Genomic DNA, 20,841 nt, shown 5'->3' on the forward strand with positions numbered 1-20,841 from the left:
GACAGGATTGTGTCTGCTCTAATCCCAGTGAGGGACAGAAGATGTTTTAGCAGATCTCCTCTGCTCCACATGAGTGGCCCTGTCGTCCGATGTTCCCACAAACGCCGGAACTGGATAAAGAGAGCAGACATCTGTTTGGTTAGTGCCAGACTTTCACACTGACGGGAGGAACTCAACTAAATAATCAACAACAATGGCAGCAGAGGTGGCTGCAGCCCTTCCTCTCCGGTATGATAAGACATCACAAAATATCAATAGCAGAATATCAAACCATGCGGAAGAAAGTGTGAATTACAGCTGTCTGCAATTAAAGGAGCATTGAGGTAAAGAGCAAATATTTAACCTCTTTTTGCAGTGATAAGAATAACTAAAAGTAGAGTTATTAAAAATCAAATATATGTCCAAAAACTCAGAAATTAACTACATTTAATTAACATTTATTTTTTCTGAATCTTGAAACATGAGATGCTTAAAGCCTAATTTTTGTCATTTTAAAATCAGTCTTAAAAGAGTATAAAAGCAAAATGTAAGTATATGTAAAATGCTTATTTATTGTAACTCAATCATGATAATAAGTTATAATAGAGAAAATGTGTTTAAAGACGTAATTTCACAGAATAATCCCAATGGTTCCCATCATGCACTTCTCTGGAAATAGAAAATGTCCCTCTGTGCATTTTGGATTGTTACATTTGATTTAAAGAGTGTTGGAGAAGGATTTGGACACAGATGACGCTTAAATACGTGTTGGGAAAATAAAAATGTTCTTTTTGGAATGGAAAACACGAGACTCATGAATCTGTGCTTGAGGAGTTGATGGGAACCATTCACTGAGAATCAGGGGCAGTGCAGCGTGTGCTAAACCCGGTGGACAGCTGACTCAGCACCTCCCCTGTTGTCTGTGTGCTCACGCGACAATGGGTTTATCTGTGACGACAGAATACAGCCTGAGGGCCTGAACTCAACTCAAAACCATCTGAAAGTCCTCCTCCATGTCAGGAACCTGGAATTCTTACAGACACCCCTTATCCTGATCACGCAAAAAGACCATGGGAGAGGCATTCTGTCATCATATGTCATCATATACTACTGGTCTGTGTAAATAGAGAAATTGTATAATTCATTAAAAAGGTGATACTGACACTGATGAAGTTAGCATTACCCAAATTATCTCTATGTCTTCATTTCTTAAGGTCAACCCACACCCGTCGTGTCTCACTGACAATTTCTTAATTTAACACTCATATTAACTCTGTCACATTGTAGATATATATAGATATATATTTTCCTCTATGAACTCATTAAACAAAAAAATGCATTAAAGCGCCATCTTTACTTTTTGCCCCAAAGAGAAGTTTGATGGTTAAAATGTTAACAATGTGTTTATCAGTTTGCCATTTACAGACAAAGAAAGATGCAGTGTTATTCCATCATAGTTATGTTTTGGCTCGATTAGATGTTAGAAGTCAAACTTTTTGTCATGAAACTCCAATCACAGACATACGGCTTAAAAAGATCTGTCTCAAAAGCACTTTAGACTCCAGTCACAGAACTAGCAATTCCATGATTATTTAATTCTGTATCATAGCCAGAAGCTCTGCGAGTTCACACATACAGTACCTACTGCATGTGCTCTGTGGTAAACATTATTATAAAAACATTATTAGTCAAAAAAGTAATTTGTTAGTTTAAATATTTCAGGCATTTTAGAGTTAGTCAATATGTGACAGGTGATGACCAACGTACTCTCTCTGACATAAACTCTCACCTAAAATGTATATCTGAAGCTTTATATTTTGCAGCTTCACATTCATCAAATTACTATTAAAGGATGTTTTAATGACTGTAAGCCTCCCTTTGAAATGGAGTGGATTTCCTTCTTTGTTCCTTTTTATGATAACAGTATTTATTATGGTTTTTTTCTTTGGATTTTAGCACATTTCACTGGTGACAGACAACACATCATTCTCAAATCTATTGAACCAAAACCTCTTCATGGGAACATTTACAAGATTGCTACTGTTGGTTTCCCTTTTTATTGCATATCAAGCTGGTTTTTTTTCTCACTATCAAATACAAAGACAAAAACAATCAATGCAGAAACAATGCTCCAGTTCATGATGTTACAAAAAGATAGTACAAAAGATTGATGAAACAGTTCTATTCAATAAAAAAATAATAATGACGCACACATTGTCATCTGTACTCAACCATAGCAAAAAAAACAAAACCCTGACAGTGTCAGAACATTTAGGCTGCCATCTAAACACATGCATCACATGGACTGGACCATGAGAGGTCAGGTCTGTGCTGGTATAATTATTACTAGCCATGGTCATTGTGAAGTAGTATCATTTTGAATATATTGATGCCACTACATTTACTTGATTAAGCCCCATACTTCACACCATTAACTCACACTGTCTGCATAAGGACGCAAACAGACCTCTCTGAATTCAGGGATTTTTTAAAAAAAAGCACAGTTTGATGAGAACTTCAGCTGTACTTGATAAGTCACAAACTGGTGTCATAGAGGAGCTTAGTCACTGTGGCTGCTGTGATTCAGCTCCATGCACGCACAGACTCGCACAGAGTGCCGCTCTGCTCTGCTCTGCTCTACTTTAGGCCCCTGAATGCTGCAAACCTACATTCCCGCACCTGCCCGAGGCACACACTGTTCACTTCTGTACTCTGAGAGACAGACAGAATTCACTAAGATGAAGAGTCACAAGGAAGGTGGGGGAGAGATGAAAAGAGGAAAAGACATCAGGAAAATATTTGGAGGGGAAAAGAGCATCCTGCATACCGGAGAGGAAGACAACACAATGATGCACTTCAGAAGCACACTTGTTAAGGCTTTCATTCTGAAGGAAACATGCTCAGATGATCTGAGGTTCTTTGCTAGGGGGGGAGGGGGAGCACATGCCACTGCCTGCACCTGTATGCTAACTGACTCTACATATCTGGGGGTTAAATGAGATATAACTTTGCTCATTTGCAGTTCCTGGGACACTCAGTAAAAAAAAAAAAAAAAAAAGGATAGTGCCTTTATTTGTGTTTGCATTCTGGTTGTATGTTGCCAATTGTGTCAGTTTTAACACTAAACAGTCTTTGGGAGCCATTTATTTCCTCTTTATTAATAATTTGTAACATTTGTTTGTTTTGCTGCTGAACTAGACTTCATAACTTTCAAGGAAGTTGCCCATTGTCAGACAAAATTGAAGATCAATGCAGCATTGAATAATTTGTGCGACTGACACAGGAGCTATTTCCTTCTCCCTTTGCGTGGGCCCCCTGAGGAGGAAAAGGGGAGCCAGTGGTCAACAGAGGTCTTTCTAGGAGCAGCTAAATACCAAAGGCGCTGACAGGTATGTACATATTGGAATGTGCTTTTCAGCCACACCTGTGAGGAACACACCCACTGAACCTGGCTTCTCTCATCCCACTGGTTGATCTCCCTATGAGTGACAGGTGGAAGAACTATTTGGCTCCAGTCCACAGGAGCCAGGGGGCAGGTATGGTGAATTCTGAATGCGGACCAATGGCAGCGGAGAATTCCCTCTGAACCAGGCGGGGCTGCAGTCAAATAAAACTCATCAATGGGGTGTGTCTCAAAAGTTTGTCAGCAGTCTCACAGTGAGGGTTATGGTTGCTGCTGTCTGGTTAGAGCTTAACTAATTCCTCGCTGTGTGTGAGGGTCTGAGGCATCGTCAGCAGCACTGACGGTAGAAAAAGACAGAAAAGGACTTCATTTTTTTCCATGACAGACGGGCAGGACAGAAGTCAACCTTCAGGTTTCATCTGCTCCAACATATCAAACTCCTTTTTCAGAGGCTGGGATGTCCAGGAACAGGGGAGCAGCTGCAGGCACTCCATGGTTGAATATTTTTAATCTCATATTTTTTTTTCCCTTACCAGTATGTCCTTCATCACAGTGTGGTAGAGACTTAACAGCAGTTATGTTTCTATGGTCACTCACATCTCCTTATCACTTTTCCAGCCCAGCTATAGATTCTGAATCCGTTGGACGGAGAACTGATAAGGGCATGTGCATGACATTACCTACAGACACTGAAGACAGCTGAGTCACAGATCCTTTGGGGGTAAATTGCATCATTTCATTGCGAGTGTTGCAGGCTGTACATAGATTACTTGCATTTCGCGTGTTTACTTTCATCCAACTTAACACTCATAATGAAGTATGACAAGAATTGTGATGTACGTCTTTTGAAAGATTTCAGAGTTGTTTAGAGTTTGAGATGCTCGATATGGTTGGGTTATATGAACTTGTGTAGTATTGTAATCTTACAACTGCCTGAAATGATATGACCTATGCATCTTGATTTAACAATAACTATGCTCCATATAATAAGGTTTTATTTTGCAAACAAGAAGAAATGGTTTGTCCTCGTGTGTCAGTGGAGAGACATTGTTGAACAGAAATTCTCTTCAGGTGGCTTTACAGCACATCTGGTTTTGAGCCATACTTCTCAGAAATACAACCGATTGCGTCTCTGAAAAAAAGGGCAGCTTTCACAGCTGGCCTTTGATCCATGAAACTAAAAACATCTTATTTTATAGGTACTCTATTCATCACAGGTGATATGAGGCAGTGGGCTGCGTACTACATTTAATATTCTGAAGAGTGGTTTCTCTGACATAAGATTTAGAAGGGAGGGTAAAGGGGAAGTGGGACGCCCTGACATGATACAGCATGACTAACAAAACCCATTTAAACTTAACTGTACACGACGGATGACGCAGCTGGTGAACTGGAATCCAAAAATTGGGTGAGTAATTTGAATATAACACATGCCAACTTACTAACATGTTTTTCACACCCACAGACACGCAGCATTGACATTTGTAAATTATAATTACAGCTTACTGCGAGGACGGCTTCACACATAAAACTGCATTTCATACTTAACATACTGCTCAAGAATGAGCATGTTGGTGCAAAAGGAAGAGTCAAACTGACAGGAGTGGGAAAAATTCAAAGGGAGTGAAATGAAATTCCTGGTAGGAAACTTCAAGTAATGGCAGTGCAAAGTTGTTGAATCTCTACTTGACTTGTATAGGAGCAGATATTTCCACTTAAATCATTCTAATATTGTCTCTTTTAAATAATTGCTTGTAATTTTTTTATTTTTTAAAAAAGGAGCTCAGACCGACATCCTCATTTTGTCTCTCTATAGATGTAAAAGCCACTCTCACACACAAGATGGAGCTGAAGTCAACCTTTATTAAGTCCACAACATCTTACACCATGTTGATAAGCAGATGAAAAACTCTGTGCATGTATGTTTGCTTTTAGCTAAATGTGCAATGATTCAAAAAGTGCATTTCTCTCAAAAGTTGTGGATGTTGTCTTTTATTTGGAAGCATCAATCTTCAATAAATACACCTTTAAGAGTTGTGGTTATTGCCATTGTTTTATAATCCAACATTTATAGCTAAACAAATTACACACCTTATTGTTCCATGTTGTACATGTTACAAGTCTTTCCACAAACAATGAAAGCCGTAAAACACCACCCACACCCACACACACACACACACACACACACACACACACACACACACACACACACACACACACACACACACACACACACACACACACACACACACACACACACACACACACACACACACACACACACACACACACTACTGTCACTTCAAAGCCTCAACACTTCAGCACCATGTAGACTCTTTCCTAAACTTGTTTGCATATAGGCTATGGTGTTCCCTCTAGTTATTAGAAAATGTAGTGTTGCTTTACTCACAGGTTTAACACTTAGCCGATGTCATCAGGACAGTGAAACAGAGTAAACTTTACACAGTACTGATGGGCTGAATGTCAGTGAGGGATGTTTAAACCCATTGACTCAACATTAAAGTAAAAATAACATGATAGGGCAAACATCATGAATACTGGGTAAAGTTCACACCGTTTGTGGCTGTGCTATAAGCAAATGATTTTTAGAAACTGTGATGAGGTTACTAATACAGACTTCACTGTCGTTAAACATAATAAAGAATACTGTTGTTTGATGCTATGATTAAAGCAGCAAGTTTAAGTCTTAAAAGTCTCTTGGTTTGCAAAACAACATATGAATTTAAAACAAGAGCCCGCATTCAGTTAGTCACGGTACATGTTCCCTCTTTGTACTAAGGATAGCTGTACAACACACATTTCATAAAACACAAATAAGAATGCAGATATAGCAGTTTTTTTAGATGAAGCTAACTGCAGTGAGTGCAAACATTGCATATTTTAACGCTCTAACATTTTTTTTTTGAAAACATTTCATCCTCAATCCTTATTACTGCAGTGATTTTTGCATTAGAAAGAAAACAAACCCTTATTACCATTTCACCAGTGTTCACGAGGACACTGACTCCTGCAGCAGGGCTGGCTGTTGTGTTTAAGCCAGACCTACCATGGAAGCACTGAGGTCCCACAGCTTCTTGGACGCAGCATCGTCCAGGGCCTGTGGAGCTGCAGTTTTAGGGGCACAATCACTGCACGACAGAATAAATGAAAAATATAAAAGGATAAGAAAAGTCAGAAACATTTTGGTCGAATCAGACATAATTGCAAATGTATCAACAGAACCTTGTGTACTGAAAACACATTAAATATTACTGAAGAAATAAAGTCATTATACAGTAGGAGTACTTGCCTGTAGTAAAGGCCACTGTCATTAGCCAGGCTCTCCTCCACAGCGCAGTAGATGGTAGTCTGAGCTCCTTCCCAGGGACTTTTGATCATCATTAAAAATGGCATACATATGATCCTCTTCCACAGGGCTAAAGTTGGGAACAGATGGCGGCCTAACTCAGTCCTGATGACCCCAGGGTGCAGGCTGTACACCGTCACCCCCGTGCCTAAAATAAGAGAGTTCCATTAAAAAGCGAATTACCATGCATGAAACATCAGTAGTGTTGACAATGTGATGTGATTCTGTCTATTGTCTCCACCCCTTGCTATGCATCTGATTAATAATAACATGCATTAAAAGGTGTTGATGAAAACGGTTTTTAGAGGGATGAAGCTTGCTTTGGACAGTACCTTGCAGTCTTGCAGCCAGTTCTCTACAGAAGAGCACATTGGCCAGCTTGCTCTGGCGGTAGCTCACCTCACGCTTGTAGTCTTTATCAAGATTGATGTCATCAAAGTGAATGTGTCCTGTCAAGAGAAATAATCCAGTGTAACACTTATGCAAAAAAATCCAGTTTTACAGGTCATGAAATGACCAACAGTGACTGAAAAGAACACTTAAAAGACCCTTCATAAAACGTGTGTTTATTTAAGATGAAGACGATGGAGATTCACTTTACCTTTCTCGTGAGCCAGGCTGGAGACGATCACAATGCGACTAGGAGTTGACTTCTTCAGCAGGTCAAGAAGACAGTTGGTGAGGAGAAAATGTCCCAAGTGGTTCACACCAAACTGCATTTCAAAGCCGTCCTCAGTCGTCCACTTAGGACACATCATGACGCCTAACAATTGACAAATACATTTTTGCAGATATAACCTTTTTTGGCCATTGTTACCTTTTGGCCAATAAAGGAGATCACCAATGTTCAAACTGTCCAGCAAGAATAATAATAATCAATTGAATTGAAACACACCGATGCAGTTTCACTGAACTGATCTTCTTCCTAAATATTTTGTGCAGCTGTGATGTGTTACCAAATGTGCAAAGTAATCAATAGCCTTCCTACACATTCTGCTTGCACCTATTTGTATGATGTGCAAGCAGATGCTGTTTATGTTCCTGTAGTTTCAGTTTTTTCACAGCTGACTGCTGCAACATACCTGCATTGTTGATGAGGATATCCAGCCGGTCCTCATTCTCCTGAACTTCTTTGGCCAGGTCTCTGACAGACTGCAGTGAAGCCAGGTCCAGTTTCTTCACCACCACGTTGCCATTCCCAGTCCGCAGTCGGATCTCGTCAGCTGCAATACGAGCCCTCGTTATGTCTCTGCAGGCTAGGATCACTCTGGCTCCTTTACAGAGGAAGAAACAGTACCAAGGTATTAAAATGCAAAGTGCGACATAGTATCAACAAAAAAATGACAACACTGAGTATAGCCATCTGTGAGGATCTCACCTCGCTGGGCCATATCCATGGCCGTCTCCTTCCCAATGCCAGTGTTGGCTCCAGTGATCAGGACTGTTTTCCCATCAAGCCTGACCTTGCTCCGACAAACACCCCCAGCCAGCCACCGACGCAAGGCCAGAAAACCTGCCCCTGAAAGAAAGGCACATTTTTATTCTATTGAGAGTATCTAATTGTGTTCGAGTGTGATTCATTGGTGGCTAAAGGAAATGTACTTACAGGAGAATAGTAAATTAAATTAAACAATAAGGAGATTGAAGAATTGGCTTACAGTCCAAAGAGATTAGGACAAGTCATGATTGTAAGCTTCACTGCTCTTTGAAGTTACTATTCCACTGACAGTCTGATATTGAATGCATGTTTCAAACACAGATAAAGTTCTTTGTGTTGTTACTAGCTTTTGCAAACTGAGCATCTGTCAAAACACATGCAAATGTCAGAAAGGAGTCATGGATAAACTCAGCTGTCACTCTTCCATTTGAGATATCAGATACAGTAGCCTGCCTTAAACTGACATTAAACTTTCTTTAAATACTGTGAATGTGTTCAAAGTACGGATTTAACTTACCTGCAAATAAAGCAACAGTGAGACCGGTCCCATGTTTCTCTACAAAGTCCTTGGCCGCCTCTGCGTAGGTTTGCATATTTTAGGCTGTAAATAAAACGACTTGAAGCCCGGGAGGAAAGACGATCACTAAATTGAAGTTCTAAATCTGCCAAGCTGTGAAAATAATGTGTGAGTCAAAAATTCAATTCACGAGTCAAACACTACAGTACTGTGACACCCTAAAACCAAAATGTTTTACTTTTCCGTGTTTTTGTAAAGATGACGAGATAGTGACGAGAAGTGTGGGCGTGGTCTGAACCGGCAAGCATTTCCAAAATAAGACTAACTGTTGATTTAATTCTTCTACTATGTTTTGATACAGTAACCACTTAAAAGCTATGCTTAGCAGCTCTAATAATAATAATAATAATAATAATAATAATAATAATATTGATCAAGCACTGGGGCATTATTTCCTTATTTTCGTGTGTGTGTTGGGATGACTATGGCTCATCTATTTTAAAACTATTTTGAAACAGGAAGTCGACGACTGGACGCAAAGTAGATGACACCATAGATATATATATATCTATGGACGACACGGCTGTCTAATAATTTATTATAAATGTAAATTTAAGTGTACATATTACCCGTTTTTAAAGTTATAGCCTATGTTTAATAACCATGTGCGTTTTAAAAAAAACCCAACAATAACAATAATAATAATAAATACAGCAATACCGGAAGTCTGTTGTGCTCGTGCCACGTCAGAGCTACAATCCTGCCAAAGCCTCACTGTTTCTGTCTTTTCTGCTGAAGTTTTCAGTACTTGATCATGATGCTGTACCTGGGCCTGAGCTGTTTGCTGCTGCATGTGTTCGTGGTGTTTGGGAGCGAGCTCACCTTTGAGCTCCCTGACAACAATAAAGAGTGTTTCTACGAGGAGCTGGACAAAGATGTGAGGTTTGACATTGACTTCCAAGTAAGTTAAAACCCTTTTTTCCCTTTCCTGTTTACTCTTTCTGCAACATGCTGCAAAAGTGATTATTTCACGGGTGATAACTAGTTTTAGTGTAGGCTCCAGGATGTCTTGTTCTTTGAAGGATGAAAATGCAAAGTGTTTGTATCTCTTGACATTATTTCAAAGTGTTTTGAAGTGAGGTGCACATTTGACAGCTGTTATCTGAGAGCACGGTTCGTTTTTCTTCCTTTTGTTTTATACCATAATCATTTTCTAAACTTAAATGTCGGGACTTTTTTTTTTTCTTTATTTGCCCAATTATTACCCATTTGAAGTTCAACAACACACAATCCCCCATGGTACAGCTACAACATGTTACATTACATATCTCAGTACATACTGTTTACTCTTCATCCTCAATCATCATCATCATCATCAAGTCTTACGTGTTTTTTTTGTCTCCGCATAGGTCATATCAGGAGGAAACTATGATGTGGACTGCTTTGTAACTGACCCACTGGACAACGTCCTCTATAATGAGAAGAGGAAGCAGTATGACAGCTTCTCTCACACCACGGCTATGAAAGGCGTCTACAAGGTCTGCTTCAGCAATGAGTTCTCCACTTTTACACACAAAACTGTGTACCTGGACTTCCGCCATGGAGATGAGGAGCCTCTCCTGGAGAGCATGTCTCGATCCTCAGCACTGACACAGGTACATCTGAAATGTGTGCTCACATCATGTTCATAAAATGTGTCGTCAAAACACTCAAACCAAGGGTTTGGTTTTTATCCTGCTGACTTGCTGCAGAATACTCCATGTATATCAGTTTCTAATCCCGTTTAAATACTTCTGGCATGCAGACAAACAGTAAATATATAGACAAAAGTAAAACCCTAGTGTGTAGTTCCCTTTTTTAGGTTTAGTACCACAGTAAGTGAGTTGCATACGTGTGGCTACTTGGTTGATAAGGTGGTAGCAAGTGCAGCAGTGCCACAGTTCAAATAAAGTCCACTAGGTGGAGCTAGAGCTTTTGAATGGCTTTTTTTTGTTGTTGTTGCAAGTCTTAGAAAATGTTCTACATTTTCCACAACATCCAGCTAAAGTTGACAGAAGCTCTCTCCTTCAACCCACATTCAGAGTTCACTTATCGTGAATCGTGTATGCCATGCCAGAAGATACACATCTGGCCATTTAGTTGTTCTGAGACTTGAGAGGAAGATGTTGAGGAGCAGTCGAGCGAATGTGATTGGATTGTTTGTGTTTCTCAACCTCCACTATAAGTTGCCTCAGGTTGTCATTGTGCTCGTGTTTAATCTATGCTTATGTTTTACGTCTTTCAGCTGGAGTCTTCTTGTGTCTCCATCCATGAGATGCTGAAGGTGGTGTCTGAGTCTCAGACATGGTACAGACTAAGAGAGGCTCATGACCGCATTAAAGCGGAGCACCTCCTCGAGCGAGTGAGCTACTGGTCCACTGGAGAAACCGTCCTGCTGTTTGTCATCGGCATCGGACAAGTTATGATGCTCAGGAGCTTCTTCAGTGACAAGAAAGGCTCGTTGGCAGCCACCACTTAGAAGTCCTGGTTTCCTTTGTGGATTTGAACAATTAAATGCTTCTGGAGATCATTGTGTTGAAGTTTAAGTAAACCTTTTATTCGGGGGCAAGTTCAGGCAGTTTTCTTAATCTTATTTTTCCCCATGTCAATTTATGATTGCCTATTTCATGCCTTTATTTTTAGTTGTAAACAAGCTTTACTGTAAAGAAGAACCTCTGATGTGTGTTAAAATGGAGATTGACATCTGTCATCCCTGAACTTAATATTTAATTTATATTAACAAAACACAACTTAAAGCAGCTTTAGGTAGATCAGTTTGTGACCTGAATGCCTTATTAAACAACAGCCATTGGTCTTAGCAATTGCACAGAAAGTTGTGGCACACTGATAGAATCTAAGTTGTTTCTGAATGTGAGTAATATTTGTTACTGTGGGTTATGTTTGTTAGTAGTAGGCTATTTTAATGTATGTGACAAAGTAGTCGAAAGAGCGCTGTCTGCCTCGCGTGTCATACAAAGTGCCTGATCAAATCATTTTCATTTCCCTTCAAGCTCAAAGTTTACTGTTCATTACAACTTCTACTTCACCATCCTGTTGTTACTGAATGATTGTATCTACTTTTCCATTAGATTGTGAATTTGAGTCCATGATATTTCTTGTTAAGATATACTTAGTGGACATTAAGTGACTCATGTAGGAAATATAATTTTACATAAAAGTTTTGTTTTCAGTGTTTTTGTTTATCTGTCCAGTTGTTATTTGTATAACCTGACCACAAAGAAGTAGCCTTTGGTTGAAAGTACCTTTTAGGGAAGGGGTATTTACACTTCCAGATAAGGACTTGATTTTGACAAATGTGTAACTTCGCCGTGAGTGTGTATTTACATTGCAATTCAGATCCAGATTGGTTTTAGGGGAGACTAATTTTATTTTTTGTTACATGAAACTAAGACTTTTATGAAGTGGTTATGGATATATACTTTAAGTGTTTTCTAATTGAACAAATGAACCACACTTACAGTACAACATTAAAAACATTTTCAGTATTTTAGAATGTTCTATAAAGAACAAAAATGTCCCTGGTCTGATTTTGACAGTACCACATAAATGAGCTTACATGTAAAACCAAAATATTCCAAATCCAATACTGTATGTTCTACATTCTAAATTTGGGCCTGCATGGTTTCTCAAGAGGGCTAGCCACTTTTTAACACATTTAATCCAGAGATTATCCACTTTGCTATGCTTCTGTTTTCTTAGATTTTTTTTTAGAAGACACTGCCTCAGAAGAGTTCTGACTTCAATATAAATGTCTTTACTTTTGACGGATATTAACTTCAATATTGAATCCAAATGTGTACAAAGGTAAGAATGGAAATTGGCCAAATTAAAGTAAATATTTGGAAATCACTGACCAAACAAGATAAGGGGGAAATAGTAATTAATGTCATCTGATATCTGTAATCCAGACTAATTATGATTTCAACATAGAAATATTTGAGAATAAAACAAGACAAAGTATGCTAAATGATTAGAGTTTCTCATCAAGTCCCCCCTAGAATGGTACAATATTGAAATGGAAAATGGCACTGTGAAATTTAAGCAACAGTAACAAAATAAACTAACGTTAAATGGAGACTGGATTTAGGCCTTCATAATATACAGTATGGTGAGCATATTTTGACACAAGATCAATGAGGAAAAAGCAAATGTACGTAAAAAAGATCTTATGTAATGTCTTGCAGGAATGGGCAGGGTAGCTGATAGACCCATTGCACAATTGTTCGGTTATTTATTCTCTCTTTAGAAGTGTCCCATAAAAGTCAGAAAAATATTTACAACTCAAGTAAAAGGGAGCAGCACTGGGATTGGGAAATATGGTGAAGACATCTAGCCCATACTCTAAACAGAGTGGGTATTTGGAGGATTAATGGTGGAAACACAAAAGACAAGATTACATTAACAGGAAAAATATAAAAGGATAGTTTTATAGGGGATCTTTCAATTGGTCATCTATTGTCTTGGAGTAGATCATTTCTTGGCAGGAAATTTGAGAAGTTGCATTAAAGAGCACACTGTAGTCTGGTGACAGACTTAAAGACAGAACATGTAGACCTATGGTCAGTTTGATAAGTGGAAAAGCCTATAATGAAACCCTTACCGTGTTAGAAACCTCAACCTGTAGCCTAACCATTTCCACAAGATGGCAGTAATGAAAAGGTGATGATTCAAACTACCAAAGCTCAAAGAAGAAGAGTGTCCAATACAGTGTACCGGCTGCAGACTGGTAGGTGGTTCATTCATAACGAAAGTGGTCGTGGTCACTATCGATAGTAAACATGGTGAGTTACCTAAAGGCTCTGAGCTGCTTGTCCAGAGGAGCAGCTGCTGCTCTGTCACCAAACCCTGCAGTGCTGTCACCGGCCACCGTCTGCCTCATCACACCACACCATAGAAACTGTAAGTCTGCCTCCGACTATAAGACTCAATGATTTCAAGAGCAGAACATTATATTTTACTGCTTGGTTCTCGACATTATAATGCTGTCATCTGGCAGTGTTTGTAAACGCAGTGTGAACACAGGAAGTGTTTTCTTGATAAATAATAAACATTACGAAACAGTGAAAGCTAGTGGGAAGTCGATATGGCTGATGGGCAAATTGCCAACACTGAATCACTCTTATAAAAAAAAAAGCAAACGTTGAAAAAAACAAAACAAAATACTTGAGCACTTTTTAACAAGTGTATCAAAACTCAGGACAGGAGGGCGGAACTTTTAAATTACATCAGAAATCTAAGAAACAACAAATAATATGAATTAATAATGATAATTGAGCAAGGCGGAATTGAACAAGGAGCAACATGTTGAAGAGGACTTCTTTGTGAACTCCACAGATGAGACAGCTGATTCTGCTGATTCTTTGTGAATACTTGTTAGAAAGAAAGAAGGCTGACGTTTTTGGTGCCAGCCTGTCTTGGCACGTGAGTCCACGTGTTGTCAGGTACAGAAAGGTAATTACTGCTATCAAAGCTGACACATAATCTCAAGGTCACAATGTTTGGTAGAGTTTCACTGGGCCCTGATACTTCCCTACAGTCTAATAATTAGACTGTGGAGGCGAGTTTAGCACACATCAGAATGACTTTTACGAGTTCTCTTTACTAATTATCCATTTTAATAAAAAGTAGCATGAGCAGAAGGTATCCTTAAAGAGGGGAAATTACTTTTACACTCTGTTGAGACATAGAACATTGGTGCCTTGCTCAAGGGTACATTGTCAGTGATCAGGAACTAAACTGTCAGCTCTCAAGCTTCCAGACACATTTCCAGACTTGGGCCACACTGGGACTTGAACCTGTGACCCTCCAGTTTCCAACCCACTTCCTACAGATTGAGCTACTGCTGCCAAATTAATAAACTTATAAATGAATAAAAATTGAATGGAAATATTTTAGTTTTGTGTGCTCACATTTTTCTTGCTTAGAATTATTATTAAATAGAGAAACATTTTGACAACTACAACAAGAAGTGACAGCAAAAGCATTAAACATCCATAGTTTCTATTGACAAGAAGAAGTAACATTTTTGAATTCTTTCTGAAGAATAAACAACAAAAGGTAAATGGTTTGACGACAAAATCAGGCTCATGCATGATTGATAAAGGTTTGTTTCTTTTCCATGAAAATCTAACATACCAAATATGAGTTTTTTGCTCAAACTTGTTAAAAGTCAACTGCATGACAAAAAATATGTAAAAAAAAAAATTTACCAACAGATATAAAGGGAAAAAGGTTCACAACTTAATTTCTAATCGTAATTGTCCTTACGTAACTGTATTAACTGTAGTCAAGTAACCACTGAGATACATTACTCGTACAGTACAGTTTGGACATTTTAACAAAGTAACAAGTCACTAAGTCTGATGGACTTTTGATCTTGGACTTTGCTATCTAAAGCATGTTAGATAATTTAAAGGTTAATTTTCCAGATGCCACCAAGCGCATCAAGGTGGAGCAGCCGGTGGTGGAGATGGATGGAGATGAGATGACCCGCATTATCTGGGAGTTCATTAAAGAAAAGGTAAGGACAAGTCAAGCTTGTCTGACTTCAAAAAGAAATGTAAACCTGATAAAAACCTTTTAATTTGAACAGGCTAAAGGTTGGTTGTATTTGGGCTTAAGTAATAAGATGTCTGTATCCACACCTTGTTCATGTACAGCTCATCTTGCCCAATGTGGATGTTGAGCTGAAGTATTTTGACCTGGGTCTACCTTACCGGGACCAGACAGATGACCAGGTCACCATTGACTCTGCTCTAGCAACCAAGAAATACAATGTGGCTGTGAAGTGCGCCACCATCACCCCTGATGAGGCCAGAGTTGAAGGCAAGTTTGACAAATTCTGGGCCATATATATTCTGAATTGTTTCTTTCTTGAATTTTAACAGCAAACCATTAACACATTTCATTTACATCCTATAGCATCATACTGCAAGTATTAGTTGTATGGGTGTGAATGTGTTAAAGTGCTCTTTATTTAAGTAAATTGTTCTTCCGTTCAGAGTTTAAGCTGAAGAATATGTGGAAGAGTCCAAACGGCACCATCAGGAACATCCTGGGTGGGACAGTTTTCCGCGAGCCCATCCTTTGTAAAAATATACCTCGTCTTGTTCCCGGCTGGACACAAGCCATAGTCATCGGCAGGCATGCTTTTGGAGATCAGGTAAGAAATGCAAATGTGAGTTTTTGCTTTTTTTTCCAAAGATGAAGAACAGTCTCACATGCTAGTTTTGATGTATAATCTCAAAGTACAAGGCCACCGACTTTGTTGTCGACCAGCCTGGCAAGTTCAAGATGGTGTTTTCCCCCAATGATGGCGGCAAGCAGAGGGAGTGGGTGGTGTATGACTTCCCCGCAGGAGGCTGTGGGATGGGAATGTACAACACTGATGAGGTATTAATGAGTTTGGTTATAGATTTCTTTGCATGGATGGAGTTTTATTTATTTTTTATTAAAAACGCTGTGATATGATTTGTAATCTTCTCTGCACACAGTCGATCAGCGGATTTGCTCACAGCTGCTTCGAGTATGCCATCCACAAGAAGTGGCCTCTGTACATGAGCACCAAGAACACAATCCTTAAGGCCTATGACGGGCGCTTCAAAGACATTTTCCAGGACATCTTTGAGAGGTTAGATACTGAACAGTAAATAAACAACCTACCATCTAGATTTAGGGATACAGGTGAATAAATGAAGCTTTTTTTTATCAACCTCTCTTATTCAGGAAGTACAAGCCAGAGTTTGACAAGCTAAAGATCTGGTATGAGCACCGTCTTATTGATGACATGGTGGCCCAGGTCTTGAAGTCCTCTGGAGGATTCGTGTGGGCCTGCAAAAATTACGATGGAGATGTGCAGTCAGACATTCTGGCTCAGGGTAAAATCATCTTCAGTTCAATGATGTGTAGTTCTCTAGAACACCGGAGCTTTCTCTCATGTTTTGAATGAAAGGTTGCTTACTTGTTCTTTGTGTCCAGGTTTCGGCTCTCTGGGTCTGATGACATCTGTTCTTGTTTGTCCTGATGGTAAGACTGTTGAGGCTGAGGCTGCACACGGCACGGTCACCAGACATTACCGTGAACACCAGAGGGTAAGATCCCACCCCTAGAAGTGTGTTTACTTTAGGGATCAACTGGCGGCCTGTGGCCCACCTTCTCGTTCATGCAGCCCAGAGGATTATTTACAAAAATCTAAAATTGTAAACATGAGTTAAGAATTTAAACACATTTTTCTTTAAGGGGTTGGGATAAAGGAGCATTAAGTTACTGACACCTAGTGTTTAAAATGGGTACCGCAGTCCAAGTTCAAAACATTGGTTCTTCCAGAGTATACAGTATTTACTACATCAGATTGGTTCACTTTATTTTGGAACACCTTCCTAAATATTTACCGTATAATTTCACAGAATTTCAGTCATGTGTTTTCACCGTCAAAAATGAACGTTTGTTCAGTGTAATCAGAGGACATCTTACTAAACAAGTTCAACATGCCATCTTTTTGTAATATCAGTACTAGCTATAATGGACTTTGAAAGTTGGATTGATTCATATTATTAGTATTAATAGAGTAAATATCTTCAATTCATTCAGACTGAGTCTCATAATGTTGCACCTGTTTGACTCAGGAAATGAATTCCAGTAAATCATTCTCGTAGAAGAATCTGAACATTGAAAGCTCCCTCAGTAGACCTGAATGCAAACACATATAGAACTTTCAGTAACCTGAGTTGTGTCCTTTATGTGTAGGGACGACCAACCAGCACCAACCCCATTGCCAGTATCTTTGCGTGGACCAGAGGACTGGAGCACAGAGGCAAACTGGATGGAAATCCTGACTTGATAAAGTATTTCCTCATTTTATGTGTACTTTTTTGTTTTTTTGTAATTTTCACACCCTCATCATTTATCGCTTTCCACTTTGCCCTCCAGATTCTGCCACACTTTGGAAAAAGTGTGTGTGGAAACTGTGGAAAATGGTGTGATGACCAAGGACCTCGCAGGGTGCATCCATGGATTAGCCAAGTGGGTGTTTTCTATGTTAAAAGTGTGTTGTGCATGTGTGGACTGTTGTTTTGGAAACAGGTTTTATGACTTTTTTCAAATGAAACCCCTGCTCTGTGATCCTGCAGGTGCAAGCTGAATGAACATTATGTCAACACATCAGACTTTCTGGATGCTATCAAGAACAACCTGGACAAGACTCTGAGCAATTGAAAGCCAATTAGAGGCACTTAACGATGTCTAAACACAAACCCTTTCTGTAGATCGAAGCTCTTTTTACCCAACTTTTGTATGAATTTGTATCCAGTTTTGAAGGAACCAAATTAGCGTTGTTTGTGACACATTTGTATATGTGGAACTTACAGGCACACAGTGCTTGAGGTCCTCTGCCTTTCCTTCTGCCATTGGACCAATGCTGTTTTGCACAATCAACACATTGCATTGTATTAAATTGTATTGAATGTCATTTTGATTTATAATGGGCATTTTAGAGAAGTGTGAATCATTTAAATGTAATTATACAGTATATTCAGAGACCAGGAGTATGTATAAAGTATGTTTTGCATTATCAGCTTTGGATTTCTGAACACTATGGCTTTTGATTTTTCTTCTTTGGTTTAATTTTTTTGTTCATCTAAATCAGCAGGCTCAGTTAGTTCTGTCATCTTTGGGCAGGAAAAAAACCCCTCGGTTTAATTTCAACTAATCTCACTTCAATTTTACGTTATGAAAAGTAAAGTCCTTCTACGATCAGTTTAAAAATATATTTAAATTTTTTGCACTTGTACACCGTCTTCTAGTGCATCAATGCAATGTGAGTGAAATGCAAGCTCCAGTGTATGACATAGAGTACTGTTCGTTTGCATTAGCAGGGAATGAGCTGATGGGGATTTTGGCAGAGGTTGACTCCTGTGGTGACAACTCCAGTTTATAACCAGCAAATGTTGACATTGTGGGTTTCTTTTGCTGCTGCCTGTCTTGGCCAGATCTCCCTTGAAAAAGAGGTTTTTAATCCCAATGGGACCAACCTGGTTAAATAAAGGTTAAATAAAAAAATTGTCTCAGTCAGCATGCAGAGAGCCATTTAAATCACTACTCAATCTTTGGGACACAATAGTGCAGATAATCAGCAGTGCTTGTCACTAAACTGTTAGTGCAGAACAGCTGGGGTTCACTGAAGAACGTACGAGATGAAATTGCCAATGACATGTTACTGGAATGTTCCTTCAGGCAGTGCTTCTGCTCCTCTCCGGCCTAGAGTAGAGAAACCACATCAAAACAGGACTTAGTTTGAGATCTTCTTGCTGTTAAGACGGCTCAAACTCCTGTCTTGACAGAGGACAACTTCATAACTGAACCACTCACCAGGGAATATGCTAGTCTCTCTCCTTCTCAGACAAAGTCAAAGAAAATGAACAAGGAGCATCTATCTAAAATTACCAGAAATTAGCATTTAGATTAGCCCTTTAACTTGCTTTTTAATTTACTCAAGGAACAGTTCCATAGAACTGCTGAGTGCCAGAGAACGTCCCACCTTTATATGTGCAGCCATAAAAGAGCCACATCTGTGCGCAAAATGATCATAATTTGAGGAAATGATGGAAGTATAATCCACACGTGCAAATTAACCGTGAAACAGTGCAAGGCCATCTTTATACTCAGCTCATGTGTCGACCCTATAGTGCACAATGCATGTAAGTCAAGTTGACTTAGGGTTCAGAAAGACTGCAGGCAACAAAAAACATAACTCAAGGCAATAACCTTTACAGTAAGTATGCTGTCAGATATGTGGTCTGCTTTATCATGTCACAGGAGGAAATCTTATGTTGCATTCAACAAAAGGCCCATCCTCATCTTTCAGAGATCCTCCACACAGTTACTCTGGGAAGTGATTGCTCTTGCCTGATAAGCTGTAACTAATGTACATACTTAGGTTGTAAAACTGAATGTGTTTTTTTAGACAGCCTTGTTAGCAGGGTGTCGTTATGAACTCAATGCTAATGTAATCATGGTGTGTAATATCAAATTTTCACCATTTTCATTTAGCAGCTTAGCCTGCTGATGTTTGCTAATAACAACAGAAGCACAGCCGAGAATGATGGGAATATCATTAGCATTAAAGGCTGGAGTACATCAACAAATCCTCAGTGGGAAGTGTGCTAGATGCAAAAATCAATCAGACTGCTTTACGAGGAGGACCACACATCTCAAACTACAACAGTCCCTTACAAACTCACGAGACAGACATGAAGGATTCTTTCACAGGTTGGATGATGAGCTGCGTATAATGTCCATGGTTATTTTCCTTTACAGTGAATATTTCTTATTTTATTCTGCCGGGGATCTTAAGTTGTTTTCAAGAGACGTAAAGTTCCAGCGTTTGGCAAGTCGCCAGTCATTAACCAAAGTTCAATAAATACCTTTTCTTTTTTTACATTTGAGGAAATGTAAAAGCATTACCAAGATCTTTTTAACCTGGCTTCCTGGGGCAAAAAACCCCGTCAACTTTGTACAAATTTTAGGATTCTTTTTTTTTAAGATTTATTTTTTGGCGTTTTTTTATGCCTTTCTTATAGAGGGAGGAACGTGGATAGAGTCGGAAAGGGGGAGAGACATGCGGGAAATGGGCCACAGGCCGGACGCGAACGTGGGATCGCGCGCTCTGCCGCTGCGCCACCGGCGACCCCAACTTTGTACTAATTTTAATAGCAAATAATACTGTTGGTTTTTCTTTCTAGGCATTTCTAATCAGAAGTGATGGACTACCTGACATTACTCCATCCAGACATGTACTATCATGGCCACAAATACCTGACTGCAGAATTTTCTCCAAACAGCAACAGATTAAAAAAAAAAAAAAGCAGTCTTTATCGTTTCAAACTATAGAACCTTTATTAAATAATTCATGGTTGTTTTCCATGAGGTCTCAGTTTGATATTCCTTTCAAAAAATGAACAAGAAGACCATTCCTCAGATTTAGTGTGCATAACAAGGCTGACCTGCATGGCAGGACAGGGGAAGCTGACCATCTTCCCCAAACAGAAATATGAAAAGCAGGACAAGTCCAGGACGTCGTC

General features: G+C 39.2%; 3 protein-coding genes across 4 annotated transcripts; 2 read left to right on the forward strand and 1 right to left on the reverse strand.

Annotated features, from left to right (window-relative positions):
* Positions 1-5,530: 5,530 nt before the first annotated feature.
* Positions 5,531-8,871, reverse strand: LOC306820900 (retinol dehydrogenase 13-like). The gene is made up of 7 exons (XM_079338966.1): positions 8,705-8,871; positions 8,128-8,268; positions 7,832-8,023; positions 7,351-7,512; positions 7,082-7,198; positions 6,693-6,897; positions 5,531-6,531 (listed from the first exon to the last, which is right to left on the reverse strand). Exons 1-7 carry the CDS (start codon positions 8,778-8,780, stop codon positions 6,435-6,437), a joined length of 990 nt encoding a protein of 329 aa, XP_079195092.1. The 5' UTR covers positions 8,781-8,871; the 3' UTR covers positions 5,531-6,434.
* A 551-nt stretch (positions 8,872-9,422) lies between these two features.
* On the forward strand, positions 9,423-11,921 carry tmed3 (transmembrane p24 trafficking protein 3). Its single transcript, XM_079339477.1, has 3 exons — positions 9,423-9,665; positions 10,114-10,359; positions 10,989-11,921. The coding sequence occupies exons 1-3, from the start codon at positions 9,519-9,521 to the stop codon at positions 11,220-11,222; spliced, it is 627 nt and encodes a 208-aa protein (XP_079195603.1). The 5' UTR covers positions 9,423-9,518; the 3' UTR covers positions 11,223-11,921.
* Positions 11,922-13,175: 1,254 nt separating this feature from the next.
* On the forward strand, positions 13,176-18,304 carry LOC306821198 (isocitrate dehydrogenase [NADP], mitochondrial-like). Of its 2 annotated transcripts, none has more exons than XM_079339475.1 (11): positions 13,176-13,663; positions 15,193-15,284; positions 15,424-15,589; positions 15,766-15,926; positions 16,013-16,156; positions 16,258-16,394; positions 16,490-16,641; positions 16,742-16,854; positions 17,510-17,607; positions 17,693-17,785; positions 17,893-18,304. In XM_079339475.1, the coding sequence occupies exons 1-11, from the start codon at positions 13,543-13,545 to the stop codon at positions 17,975-17,977; spliced, it is 1,362 nt and encodes a 453-aa protein (XP_079195601.1). In that variant the 5' UTR covers positions 13,176-13,542; the 3' UTR covers positions 17,978-18,304. The 2 variants fall into 2 exon arrangements, with proteins under 2 accessions (XP_079195601.1, XP_079195602.1); XM_079339476.1 differs by lacking the exon at positions 13,176-13,663 and adding an exon at positions 14,197-14,215.
* The last annotated feature ends 2,537 nt before the right edge of the window (positions 18,305-20,841 follow it).

The sequence above is a fragment of the Symphodus melops genome, assembly GCF_947650265.1.
Source record: "Symphodus melops genome assembly, chromosome: 3".
NCBI lineage: Eukaryota > Metazoa > Chordata > Actinopteri > Labriformes > Labridae > Symphodus > Symphodus melops.

Coding starts and splice junctions, on each gene's coding strand:
- LOC306821198 (XM_079339475.1), top strand. CDS start 13,543: ATGGTGAGTTACCTAAAGGCTCTGAGCTGCTTGTCCAGAGGAGCAGCT. Junction 15,927..16,012: donor GGCATGCTTTTGGAGATCAG/GTAAGAAATGCA, acceptor ATAATCTCAAAG/TACAAGGCCACCGACTTTGT. Junction 17,608..17,692: donor GGAAATCCTGACTTGATAAA/GTATTTCCTCAT, acceptor TTTGCCCTCCAG/ATTCTGCCACACTTTGGAAA.
- LOC306820900 (XM_079338966.1), bottom strand. CDS start 8,780: ATGCAAACCTACGCAGAGGCGGCCAAGGACTTTGTAGAGAAACATGGG. Junction 7,513..7,831: donor TATCCTCATCAACAATGCAG/GTATGTTGCAGC, acceptor GTCAATTGTTAG/GCGTCATGATGTGTCCTAAG. Junction 6,532..6,692: donor GACAGTGGCCTTTACTACAG/GCAAGTACTCCT, acceptor TCTGTCGTGCAG/TGATTGTGCCCCTAAAACTG.
- tmed3 (XM_079339477.1), top strand. CDS start 9,519: ATGATGCTGTACCTGGGCCTGAGCTGTTTGCTGCTGCATGTGTTCGTG. Junction 9,666..10,113: donor GGTTTGACATTGACTTCCAA/GTAAGTTAAAAC, acceptor GTCTCCGCATAG/GTCATATCAGGAGGAAACTA. Junction 10,360..10,988: donor GATCCTCAGCACTGACACAG/GTACATCTGAAA, acceptor TACGTCTTTCAG/CTGGAGTCTTCTTGTGTCTC.